The 14,194-nt window shown below is 38.5% G+C and overlaps 1 protein-coding gene across 1 annotated transcript in view; it reads right to left on the bottom strand.

Moving 5' to 3' along the window:
* Positions 1-11,792, bottom strand: part of fndc7a (fibronectin type III domain containing 7a) — a 71,637-nt gene extending 59,845 nt beyond the window's left edge. The window contains exon 1 of the mRNA XM_047162699.2: positions 11,717-11,792. Within this exon, the coding sequence (XP_047018655.2) occupies positions 11,717-11,770 (54 nt within the window). The 5' untranslated portion in view covers positions 11,771-11,792. The remainder of the gene's footprint in view (positions 1-11,716) is intronic.
* Between the last annotated feature and the right edge of the window lie 2,402 nt (positions 11,793-14,194).

The following is a 14,194-nucleotide window of genomic DNA, read 5'->3' as shown; positions in this document are numbered from 1 at the left end:
ACCACAATTTACTAAAATTTATACTTAGTATGTTTTATTTCCTCAACCAGTGTTGATGTCTAAAACATATACTGGCTAGCTTTATTGGCTGAAGAAATTATTATGGGTTTTATTTATATTTTTGGTGGGGTTTTTAAAAAAAACATTTTTTATTATTTAAAAAAGACATCACAATAAACATTAAGGTTTTTTGAAGAGAATATTCCTTTCTTTTATTTATAGTAAGTAAGCTGAATTAAACATTGACTAACAAAATGTTTTTAGTTTTATTTTAAGTGAAAATTCCACTTTCATATTATAACTAATTTAGCTTTTGTTTATTTTAAGTTGTAAAAAAGCAAAAATTATTATACTGACCTACATTTTGTTTTGTGTCTTAAGAAAATATATTGATTAAGGTATAGTTAGAAATTATAGTTTTTACAGAATCAGAAATTTTACTTGAGATAAGTTAATAAAATTTCCTGTAACAAAATTAGTTAATTAATTAGTTCATTCAAATGTAAAAACTATACTTAGATGTAATAGTACATATTAGGTTATTCCAAAATGAAAAATTAAGTTGTAACAAAGTAAAAAAAAAAAAAAAGGTGTATCATCTTTATAATAAGGGCGCATGGTGGCTTAGTGGTTAGCACGTTTGCCTCACACCGCCAGGGTCGGGGGTTCGATTCCCACGGCTCTGTGTGTGTGGAGTTTGCATGTTCTCCCTGTGCTGCGGGGGTTTCCTCTGGGTACTCTGGTTTCCTCCCCCAGTCCAAAGACATGCATGGTAGGTTGATTGGCGTGTCCATAGTGTATGAATGATTGTGTGCCCTGTGATGGACTGGCACCCTGTCCAGGGTGTACCCTGCCTTGTGCCTGGTGCTCCCTGGGATAGGCTCCAGGTTTCCCCGTGACCCTGAAAAGGAGTAAGCAGTTGAAGATGGATGGATGGATGGATGGATCTTTATAATAAATTACATTTATAAATGTAAATAATCTTTTTATGAATGTAAATTCTTCTCTTTGGGAAAAGAAATATTTTTGTACCAAATCTTAAATATAATTTGAGAAAAACTAATAAATTTGGGTATAACAAATTAGAGTATTTTAGTATTCATTTTAGTGAAACGTAAATATTTCAGTATCATTTTTTCAGTGTATATACATACAGGTGCATCTCAAATAATTATTCAATTAATTTAATTCAAAAAGTTGAACTTTCATATATTCTAGATTCATTACACATAAAGTGATATATTTCAAGCCTTTTTTTTATTTTAATCTTGATGATTATGGCTTACAGCTCATGGAAATCAAAAATGGGAAAGATGAAAGACAATTTTGCATTTCATTTGTAAATCAAGGTCCCAGAGTCTGGAGGAAGAGTGGAAAGGCACAGAAACCAAGTTGCATGAAGTCCAGTGTGAAGTTTCCATAGTCAATGATGATTTGGGGTCATCTGCTGGTGTTGGTCCACTGTGTTTTCTCAAGTCAAGAGTCAATGCAGCCATCTACCAGGAGATTTTAGAGCACTTCATCCGTCCATCTGCTGACAAGCTTTATGGAGATGCTGATTTCCTTTTCCAGCAGGACTTGGCACCTGCCCACAGGGCCAAAACTACTAGAAACTGGTTTGCTGACCACGGTATTACTGTGCTTCATTGGGCAGCCAACTCGCCTGACCTGAACTGTCAAGAGGAAGATGAGAGACACCAGACCCAAAAATAGAGACGAGCTGAAGGCCACTATCAAAACAACCTGGGTTTTTGTGAGCCATAACACCTCGCAGTGCCACAGGCTGATTGCCTCCATGCCACGCGACATTGATGCAGTAATTCATGCAAAAGCATCCCTGACCAAGTATTGAGTGCATAAATAAACATACTTTTCAGAAGTGACATTTCTGTATTATAAATTCTTCATTGTAATAAATTTAAGATGCTGGATTTTTGATTTCCATGAGCTGTAAGCTATAATAATCAAGATTAAAGATTAAAACAAAAACAGCTTGAAATGTTTCAATTCATGTGTGATGAATCTAGAATATTTGACAGTTCCCCGTAATTAAATTACTGGGAAAAAAATGTACTTTTCCACAATATTATGTATATATATATATATATACACACACACACACACACATCGATCAGCCATGACATTAAAACTACTTGCCTAATATGCCTCTGACACGTCAAGGCATGGATTTCACAAGACAGAAAGAAAGTATGCTGTGGTATCTGGTACCAAGACGTTAGCAGGAGATCTTTTAAGTCTTGTAAGTTGCAAGGTGGGGCCTCCATGGATCGGACTTGTTTCTCCAGCACATCGTACAAATACTCGATCAAATTGAGATCTGGGGAATTTCTGGGAGGCCAAGTCTACACCATGAACTCTTTGTCATATTCCTTAAACCGTTCCTGAACAATTTTTGCAATGTGGCAGGGTGCATTATCCTGCTGAAAGAGGCCAATGCCATTAGGGAATACCGTTGCCATGAAGGGGTGTACTTGGTCTGCAAAAATGTTTAGGTAGGTGGTATGTGTCAAAGTAACATCCACATGAATGCCAGGACCCAAGGTTTCCTAGCAGAAAGTTGTCTAGAGCATCACACTCTATCCACTGGCTTGCCCTCTTCTAATAGTGCATCCTGGTGCATCTCTTCCCAAGGTATGCAACACACACAGACCTGAAATGTGATTCATCAGATCAGGCCACCTTCTTCCATTGCTCCATGGTTCAGATCTGATGCTCACTTGCCCATTGTAGATGCTTTTGGCAGTGGACAGGGATCAGCGTGGGCACTCTGACCATTCTGCAGCTAAGCAGCCTCATACGCAGCAAGTTGCGATGCACTGTGTTCTGTCACCATACTATCATAGCCAGCATTAACTTTTATTTCAATTTGTGCTTCAGTAGTTCTTCTGTGGGATCAGGCCAGAGCCTTAGGTACTTAGGACACTCTGTCACCAGTTCACCAGTTGTCCTTCCTTGGACCACTTTTGGTAGATACTAACCACTGCATACCAGAAACACCCCAAAAGACCAGCTGTTTTGTAGATGATCTGACCGAGTTATCTAGCCATCACAATTTGGTCAAACTTGCTCAGATCCTTATGCCTGCCCATTTTTCCTGTGGACCAGACATCAACTTTGAGAACTGACTGTTCACTTCACTTGACTTGCTGCGTAATATATCCCACCCCTTGATATGATGAATGTGATTCACTTAACCTGTCGGTGGTTTTAGTGTTATGGCTGATTGGTGTAAATATATATACAGTACTGTGCAAAAATTTTTAGGCACATACAAAGAAATGCTGGAGAGCAAAGATGGCTTCAAAATAATTAAATTAAATGTTTCTACATTAAAATAATATCGTAAAGAGCAGTAAACTGTAGTAAATGAAACAAAGTCAATATTTGGTGTGACAAAAAAATAAAAATAGAACTATTTGTGAAGTTTTATAAGGAAATTAGCTGGTAAGCTTTATTGAGCATCTTGCAGAACTAGCCAAAGTTCTTTGACTGTAGCACTTGCTTCTTATTTTTCCAGCAAAACCCAGCAGCTTTCATTATGTTTTTTATGTCTGAAAAGTGATAATGTGGAAGTCATCAAATAAAAATCTATAAAGTATGTACTAAAAAATAGGGTTCCTAAAACATCTGCACAGTACTATTACGTTATAAGTTTCTGTCACAGCATCTCAACTGGTTGAAGTCAGGACTTGTACTATGCAACTCCAGAACTTAAATTTGGCTTTTTTTGAGCCTTTCAGAGGTGGATTTACTCCTATGCTTTGGATCATTGATTTGGATCACTACGTTTACATGGACAGCAATAATCTAATTATTGATCTTATTCTGAATAAGACAATACTGTGATTAAGGTGTTTACATGAGTTGCTTTTAGAATACTCCTTTCATGTTCCCATTTTACATATTATAGAACATAGCTCGATTAATGGCACATATCATTACGTGGCCATGCCACGCCATCCATTCCCTCCAGAATTTCACGTATCAACATAGAATTCGTCTTCATTATGGTACCACATACAGCTTATCATTTTTAATTTTACGAAAGCTTCAAATGCAGTTAATCATTTGTCATGTTATACGTGCAAATAGACGATGGCGGATACAAATTCTCCAGCAACAGGCCTCCTCTGTACTTTCATTCGGCATGACAAATTCGGAGGTACTGGATGAGAGTACGAAGTAAGGACTGGTGGGAGAGAGTTGGGGATGTGGGTGGCATCCCCTTGGGGATGTGGGTGGCAGTAGTCCTGTACCGACTTGTTAGATTCGGGTAATACCGAGTAATAGCTAATCAATTTGGTGGGCACAAATGCACGGTCAAAAAGTTTGTGTACATGTTTTGCAAAGGAATGGTATCCTATGCAAAAAATCTTATCCAGGTTCCTCGTCTGGAGGAGGCAAATGCAATTGCTCACTGATTCAAAATGGAACATCACATTCCACAAATAATTGGAAGCGTTGACGGGACGCACATTCCCATACTTCTGCCAGAAGATGGATATAGGGACTTTGTTAATCATAAAGGGTGGCCCTGATACGTGCTGCAGGCAGTCGTGGATGACCGATATTGGTAAGTAGCCAAGAATACGTTTATTTACCTGTATTAGCCCACATGAATCTTGCCTTTATTGTATATAGATGTATACATACATATTATATATATATACATATTATACATATGTATACATATTATAAATACATGTATTTATGTATTTGTTGCTTGATCAATTGTTTTTACTGGTATCTGTCCTATAAGTTCCTATTTAAATATTTATCTGTCCTGTGACATGTTTTATGACTTGTCTGTAACAAGCACAATAACACATTTTATTTACTATAAATATAAGTGCTTTTCAGTTGGATGACTACTAGGGATGCACCGAAGTTTCGGCAACCGAAATTATTCGGCCGAAAATAGCAAAAAAAAGTACTTTCGGTGTTCAGCCGAATAAGTGAAAAGGCCGAATAAATTTGACCGAACAATGACGTGTTTGATGACGCGCCAAATAACCTAACAACCAGTGTGAGATGCGCGAATTTCATGACCTCCACTTCCGGTAGCGCGCTCGGAGCAATGAGGGGGTACGCGCATGCACGAGCTACGTGCCCAAGCGCATGCTCTTCGGATGTTGACAACCGTGACATTGTTTACTGTGGACACGTGCGTTTGTTTTGTTTCTGTTCCAGAGTATTCTGTCACGTCGTGAGACGTAAGGGAGTAGAGTACGGAAGCAGGTAAAGACGTATTTATTTAAGGGAACATAACATTAACAACGTATCTAACTATACTATATCTACTATAATACTCTGCAAGGTGTACAGGGACGCGAGTGGTATATATCCCCAATATAATCAGCCATATATAACCGATTAGAACCTTTTTTTGCATTCTTGTCAATGCACTTTTTTGTTGTAGGCTACAGAGTGTTACATTCTTTCATCAGTCAGTTATAGGCCTAACATAGGCTATTCAAGGGGGGCTCAAAGATGACCACATAAAAATATTTTTATTTTACTAATTTATTTATTTAAAGTTATACTGTGCCTTGTTGGTAGCCTATACCTGCTGGAATGGAAAAAAAAATGTTCAGTGTTAAATAAATATTTTGAAATTGTAGTTTTTATAATTGATTTTTTTCTTTGAAAAGCAAGACAAAATAGTAAAAAGCACATTTTGACTATTTAATTTATGCAATGGTGAAAAAAATGGCAAAAATGTGTAAAAACGTGTTCGGTATTCGGCCTTCGACCTTCGGCCAAGTTTTTCATTATACTCGGTTTTGGCCAAGAATTTTCATTTCGGTGCATCCCTAATAACTACCTTTCTCTCAAACCTATATATCGTATGTAAAACACTAGAGCCTAAGTTGTAGTGTACATTGTCACTGAGTTTATCTGCTAATATGACCAATAAACTCAGTATCAGGTCTACTTCTGTAATGCTGACATTACTTTTTTTATCTAACTTTTGGATTGTCAATTGCTAAGTTCCTGGAAGCACGCATAATGCCAATGAACTGTAGCAATCACAGCTGTTCAAAAAGGCCCATCTACTCTCCAGGGTAAAAATATTTTGCCATGATCTTGCCTGGTAACATTAAATACTCACAGTGACATCAATAACAATCATACATCAACAACTAATGTTGTTGTATGACCTTTAGGGATTTCATACAACTTTCACGGGGAAACTTGTGTGTTTCTTTCTCCTCGGAGACCCAGCTTATCCACTGGCTGATGAAGTGTTACCCACAGTCTCCAGACCTAAAACCTGAACAAGAGTCGTTCAATGTTCACCTCAGCTCAGCAAGAACAACAGTGGAGATTTCTTTTGGGAGGCTGAAGTCAAGGTGGAGGGTGCTCCTGAAACACAGTGATTTTGTTGTGCACTGCACAGTTTTTGTGAACGAGAAAAGGAGCAGGTCCCCTAATGCTGGTTGGAGGAGGCAACAGTTATGGAGAGTGCCTTACCACTGCCCCACAGTGCACCACAGAACCACACTCCCAGTACAGATGCTGATGTCATGAGAGTTGCATTATCATCATAAATGTCAGCAACCTTTCCCCTTCAGAGGAGTATACATTAGCACAAGTGGTTAACTTTCAGCGTATTTGCTTGCGTTGAGGAGCTTGGCAATTCACACTTCTTAGTATTTGTTCAACGTTATCTCCAGTCTCTGATGTTAACTGCATTCAAGAAGTTATTTTATGAAGAAGTGCTACACTTTTTATTTTAATGTGAACTAGTTCTTTAAGTACTTTGTGTGTTAGTCATTAATCACAGAAAGAAATACCATTTTTGCTGGGTTTTGTATGCTTTAATTCCAGAAACACTGGACACAGGTTTGAAGTACAAAAAAAGACACAACAAAAAGGACAATAAAAAAGGGACCGCTTCATGCTCTGCTCATGTTCATGTTATGTTAAATATTACTTTACAAAAAATAGAGGGTTATATAAAAAATCTTTTCCAACCCTGTCCAGGGTGTACCCTGCCTTGTGCCCCATGCTCCCTGGGGTCGGCTCCAGGTAACACACGACCCTGTAGGGTAAGCAGTATAGAAAATTAATGGTTTTTTTTGGTTTTTTTGGGGGTTTTTTTACAAAAAATGAAAAATTTCACATACTAAGCAATTTTATATAACAAAAAACAAGACCCATTCTTTCCAAATATGAGGTAGGCAAAATTTCAAGTGCATCTAAACTCAAGCCAATACAGGCATTCACAAACTATTTTACATAAGCAGGTTTTGTGCTAACCTAAGGGCAGGCTGCTTACAGGTGAGTATATGATCAAGCATAGTTATTTTCTTCTTCGACCCGTGTTCAGGAGTGGATGTGTTTGACGCAGTAAAACCATGCATGGGATAGTTAGATGGCTGTGTGTAATACCCTTGAAAGTGGCGGGGGGGGGGGGGGGGGGGGGGGTGTAGGAGGTGCAAACACTGGCTGTAGCTGGGTGCTTCAGAATCCCTCAACAAGTTTTGATATGCGCTTGGTGGAATGGACATTTCTCTCAATTAAAGCACTAAGGAGTCTCTCTTCTGTTTGCTCCGATTGCTGGATTTGGTCTTGAACCCATATATATATATATTTAAAGACTATTTAAAGACGACTTTCCTTGATTTTGCAAGTTTTGACTTACAACTGAAATAACATTTATATCACAAACATGTCATCTTTTGTCCTAAGTGGGTCGACATCTGGTGCCATGCCTGAAAAGCTTTCCTCTTGAGTACCAGACGTATCAGCTTATGATGCATTATCTTCATCTCCATCCTCATTCATCCTAGAGAACTCACTTCATCCCCAATGATACTCTCTATATGGCAAAGTAAATCCATAAAATTTGCAATGTATAGCCTATTTACTATAACCTTCTAGTTGGCTAATAGCAGAAAAACAAATACAACCAGCTCAAACATACTTACCGTCCATTGCATCCTCGTCTCCGTCAAACCCAACGTCTGCTCCATTCTTGGATATGCTGGACAAAGGTTGATGGCCAAGTATGTCATGCATACTTTCAAAATATGGGAAAGATGATGGATTAGAACTGTAGGTGTTATTCTGGTTTTTCGCCCGATAGTAGCTACATTTTAGGATTTTCCAGCAGGTGCAAACTTGTTCAGCCAAACTTACTGACTGAAGATCGGACATTCTCCTTTCTCCTAGAGAGCTGAATTCATGTTTCCCTTAATCATTGCAAGTTGCTCAGGTCCTGAAGCAACAAAGCATCCCCACACCATCACACTGGCACCACTATGCTTGACCGTAGGAATGCTGATCTTTTTGTGGAATCCCGTGTTCGGTTTATGCCAGATGTAATGGGACACTTGTCTTCTAAGCAGTTCCACTTTCAATTCATCAATCCACAGAACATTCTCCCAAAAGGTTTGAGGATCATCAAGGGGTGTTTTGGCAAAATTCAGATGAGCCTTAATGGGTTAGCAGTGGCTTAGCAATGGTTTTCACCTTGCCACTCTTCCATGGATGGCACTCTTCCATGGACCTTTATTGAGGCAAGAGAGGCCTGTAAGTCCTTTGATGTTGTCCTTGGCTCTTTTGTGATTTCCTGGATGAATAGTTGCCATGCACTTGGAGGAATTTGGGAAGGTTGGTCACTACTGTGCCAAGTTTTTTCATTTGCAAATAATGGCCCTCATTGTGGTTCTTTGGCATCCCAGAGCCTTTGAAATAGCTTTGTGACCCTTCCCAGACTGATGTATTTCAGTCACCTTCTTCCTATCTGAAATTTCTTTCAACTTTGGTATAGTTTGTTACTGGGTAAGACCTTTTAACCAACTTCCTGCTGTTGAAAAAGATCAAATTAAAATTTGATTGAACAGGGCTGACAGTAATCAGGCCTGGTTGTGTCTAGTACAGCTAACCCCATTTGAATGCAGTTTCATAAATTTGGGGAATTAGTAACTACAGGGGCAAATACATTTTCACACAGGCCTAGTTGGAATTGGATAACTTTTTTTGCCTCAATAAATAACATTTTCATTTAAAAAATGAATTTTGTGTTTACTCAGATTGCCTTTGTTTTATCTTAGATTTTGTTTTAATTTCTGAAACAATTTAGTACGAGGTATACACAAAAACAGAAGAAATCAGGTATATGTGGGGGGGTGGGGGGGTGGGAGGTCTTCATCACTATCATCACCACATCATGGGAAAAATTTATAAGTGGAATCCACAAAGAAACAGAAGGAACATGCAAAATTATGCACAGATAGTAGCCCAAGCTCAGGATCAAACTGAGGAAATAAAATGCAGTCACGGGCCACAGACTCACTTTTTTCATTGTCCTGTCAACACCAGAATCGATGTTACACTAGTTCTCCCAGAACGCATCGCAGCCTACAACATGGTCAGCATGAACTACAACACCCAACACCCTCAAACTCTGTCATGTTCACAATCACCATCATATTGATCACCTACAACTGTACACAATCACAGCCACAGCACCACTGCAAAGTATATGCTCTGCGTCTTCGTTACCAGTCAATACCAAGCCTCTGTATTTTGTCATTCTGGCATTCTTGTTTTGATTCTTGTTAATTCATTCTTGTTAATGTTTTGCATCTTTTGTTTTTTTCAGCCAGCCCTCAAAGCTGCTTATTTTCAAGGGTTAAACCCAGACATCCTCACCAAACTGGCATGTTGAGATGATCAGGCATTCAACACTCTCATTGACCTTTCCATTTAGCTAGACCTCCTCCTAAGGGACCGAAAGGAGGCTAAAGTTTCAACTAGGTCAAGTCAGACAAACGTCCATGGAACACCAAAGGCATCAGAAGGAAAGACTGTGCTACTATTCTGGCAGCCCCAAGTGGCACTCTGCTCCTCCAAACTGTCAGTCAAGGCTCCACAGCAGAACCATGAACTTCTGTGGAACCATGCAGAACCATGAACTCTCCATGTCTTGCTCTCCCACGGTGACTAACCCTAACCCTCCAAGTTTCTTTCTCCACAAAACTGAAAATCCAGGCCCTGGACAGAAATTCCCCCTGAATATCATGACTTAAAGGAAGTCTTCAGCAAAGCCAAGGCCAGTGGGCTTGGTGGGTTCCGTGCCTACAAGTAAGTGCATTTAACCCTTGTCTGCCAAGGAAACCATTACATACATTAAGAACCTAGAGTACATTAAGTTAGCTAAAAGACTGAACTCTTGCCAAGCATGTGGACCCTGTTCTTTGCAAGATTTCTGTACATCATCTCCTACAGATTGGCTCCAACTACACAAAGGCTGATTCTCTCTCCATCTCTATCCAGCCCCTCCCAGAGACAATCACCACAAATACTACCTTTTAGTTCCCCTCAGTATGTGGATTTTAGGCACTTTATGCTAATACTTGACAGAGTTGTGTAGTTAAAGGTTTAGAGAGACCAACATGTAGCTTGTCTTAAGTCTTAAAAACCCTTGGATTCCTGGCAAACAGTTGCTTCCAAACTAAGTTGGTACATCAGATCAAATGACTGTACACATGTTGCTTTAAGGGCACCTAGTCAGAATGAATCTGCTATCGTCAACAGAAAGCAATTTCCTTCTATAAAAGAACAAGTATATTTCATTCCCTAACCCAAATAGCACAGAGGAGAGATGCGAAAATGATGCACACTCTCTCACATGTTCAATTGTAGAGTGTACCATCTGTCTGCTTAAAGATAGATGGATTGTCTGGATGCAACATGACTGCTATACCAAACAGAAAAAAGTCTGATGGATTGTGAGGGCATGTATTGTGCTGAACAACATGGTTCCCCCTCCTCATCTCACCTCAGGTGTGCATATGCAAGGTTTTATAAATCTGAATATGTTTGTGCATGCTCCATTTACTGGTTTATGTGTGAATAAACACTTTTACACTGCAATCTATGCAAAGTTTTATAAATGAGACCTCTGATTCTGCCCCACTGATTATTTGATTGTAAAACATATAAATATTTATAATAACATGCATTCTTATGTATTGACAAATACAGCGTGACATCTTATACACTGATAGGGCAAATTGTCACAAGTACACACCCGCTACTTAACTGTCTGTAACTCCATACTGAAAAACAACATAATATAATTATAATAGACACTATATGGCCAAAAGTTTGTGGACAGCTAATCATCATGATGTGGGCCTTCCCCAAACTTTTAGGGTATGTGCCTAAGACATCAGTCTTTCATTTGGTATGGCTTTTATTTCTATTGCAATGTATCGTGTCCAAGAAAACAGTGAAAAATATGACAACACGCCCTGCTCTCCCCTACTAATAACACAACAAAATATGAACTTTTTGATCAATCTATAACTACTAGGTGCTAAAACTCTTGTTTTTAGCTGGACTGGGTGATTGGTGATTGATTGATTGAGCTTGTTTTATTTATGTACTTATTTTTCATCTGGCTAAGTGTTTATTTAATGCTGTAAAGTATGTTGTTAAGTTAATAGTTAATATTACATAGTATTAGGCACACAGTTCCTCTTTCACATGGTAGGTTATTATGTACCATCAACCACTTCACTCAGAGCAGGTGCGTTCCAGCGCAGAACCTATTCAACCGGAATGGGTGAAAGCACACTGCTGCCACTAAAAAATCAACACATCGCACATCGCCTTTAACATTGCCACGATGCTCCCTAAATGCGCATTTTCTGGTAAATTATATGAAGTCCACTCTTACCTTCGATGTGCACATGATCATTAAGATTATTGTTAATAAATCTTGCGATCCCATATCTCCGGTTCTCAGCGCTGTCCTGGGCCACGCTGACACTTACTGCTGTTTATCCTGTTAGTTGTGAGGGTAGTGTCTTTAGCTCCCCATTTACTTTTTCTTTGTTCAAAAGGTACTTTATTGTTCAGTTTCTAACAATGGTGTGTCCTGCCTCCCTCTGGCACTGAGGGAAATGTATACTGAGCTCAATTCATACAGCCTGCGGACACAGGTCCCGAATGCAGAATGCCATAGGCCTCGTTTCTCTTTGTTAATTTTACAGTGTATAATTATCAGCACCCTTTTGTGAAATGAACAATGATATAAAAAGAATGGCATGCAGTAAGTAAATAATTTGAGCATATGGGAGTTCTGTAGCTTTTATTTTATAAACAATGTTTCTTTTCCCCAAAAACTATTTATGAAGTGCTTTTTTTTTTCCTGCAAAAACTGTTTTCAGAATTATTTGCACCCCCACAGTTAATATTTGGTTAAGTCTCCGCTGATATCTAGCATATGCAGCCTCTTCCTATCAACTGCTGTTAAATTGTTGAAGAGAAAAAGGTTAGTTTAATCTGATATATAGTCTAATTTTTCAGATTATGCTACAACTGTTGTACTTTCAAGAATTACAAGGAATACTTTCCTTAAAAAATATTAATGCAGCTATACAAAGTAGCGATAATAGCTCAATGATTAATGTTACTAGTAGTAGTTACCAGAAGGTCTGCCGGCCTGGCTTAACTGCTCTGCTAAATTTTTGGTTTTTACTTATACTATACCATATCAATTAATAATTTGTATTAATCATCAAGTAATACATATGAAATAAATCTTTGGTTTTTACTTTACCCCACTTATGTTGTACATGTCACTTGAGTCAAGTGTCTGGCAAATCAATTAAAAATTTGTATTAATAATCAAGTAATGCAAATGGAAAACCTCTATCATAAAATGTGCATACACCCTAATTTGTACTAATACCTGTTTAGTTAGTTGTTTACTTTAAATAAATTGGAAGCATATTGTAATTGTGACCTGAGGCATACTTCTCTTGAAGGACAAGAATAGGTTTTGGTTCTGTTTTGTTTTTACCCTTTGTTGTTTAATTTGTTTTTGAAGTTTTTTTTTTGCTATCACAGCTATTGTTTTACTTTTTTCATATGTTGGTCGTCATGGAAATTGTGATGTATCTCAATTGTTTGGTTGAGAGATTTTTCAAATGGGTATATGCATGGTGGGTGTACCATACATGCTTTAACTTACTGGTTTTCTTTTCCAGGAATTAGTTGTAATATTCCAATTTTACACCTCATTAAATATGCTTAGAAATTATAGTAACAAGAAAACCACAAAGTTCTCTGTTAGAGTAGATACGTGAATGTGAGGAGTCTAATTGAACCAGCAAAGCGATCTTTTTCAGTACCTCAAGATGCTTAAAACAGATATACAGTTGCGGTCGGGAGTTTACATACACACATCATGGACATAAATGTCATGGCAATATTGGGCTTTCAATAATTTCTTTGAACTTTTCTTTTTCTGTGGCAGAATGATTGTACAACATACATCTTTAATTAAAAAAAAACAAGAATTTTCTTCACAAGTTTTCATTCATTTGGGGTTCCTTTTCAAAGGGAGCTCCACATTACGTGAGCTCAATGCTGTGGGAAGCACCCTTGCACGTGACTGGCATCTGAAGCTTGTGTAACATCATGCCCATTTATAGGCCTGCAGTGATCAGTTGACGTGGCAATTAAGCGCGTCGCGTGATATAAAAACAGCACCTGTGAACCGTGCTGTCAGCCTTATTATTTTCAGTGAGACTGCATGTCGGTCGTTTGTGTAATGCTCACAAAAGACTCTTCATTTCCTCACTATCTTTTCAAAAACAGAAAGAAAAATCTAAAGTCTCTTTAAAAAAAAAAGAGGGGGAAAAAAGAATGAACGAGAGAGGACTTAGTTCAAGGTCTGGTTTGTGACAATACAGCTAAAAGACACATATTTCCAGATAGGAATATTGCCCAGTCACAGGATGTTCCTGATGTTCACATTTGGAGGCAACGCATACAAATATCGGGTTCTTCCATTTGGGCTAGCTTTATCCCCTCACACCTTCACAAAGTGCATGGATGTTGCTCTGGCTCCCTTGCGACTCCAGTGCATCCATGTACTAAACTAGCTGGATGACTGGTTAATTCTAGCACGATTAAGGGAACTGGCGCTTCAACATCAAGATGGCTGTTCTCGCGCATATGAGGAGCTTGGGGCTCAGCTGAACCTCAAGAAAAGTATGCTTTCTCCAGTGCAGTGTACAACTTTTCTATGGGTTATACTGGGTTCTACTATGATGAGGGCGTTTCTATCCCCAACACATGTAGGGTCAATCCTATAGACATTGAGCAAGAAAAAGGGTCTGGGCATCCCCTCCAGTCTCTACAAGAG

Source organism: Ictalurus punctatus, chromosome 20 (assembly GCF_001660625.3).
Source record: "Ictalurus punctatus breed USDA103 chromosome 20, Coco_2.0, whole genome shotgun sequence".
In the NCBI taxonomy this organism is placed as follows: domain Eukaryota; kingdom Metazoa; phylum Chordata; class Actinopteri; order Siluriformes; family Ictaluridae; genus Ictalurus; species Ictalurus punctatus.
The sequence above is the reverse complement of the archived record's forward strand: the minus strand, read 5'-3'. Positions and strand labels throughout refer to the sequence as shown.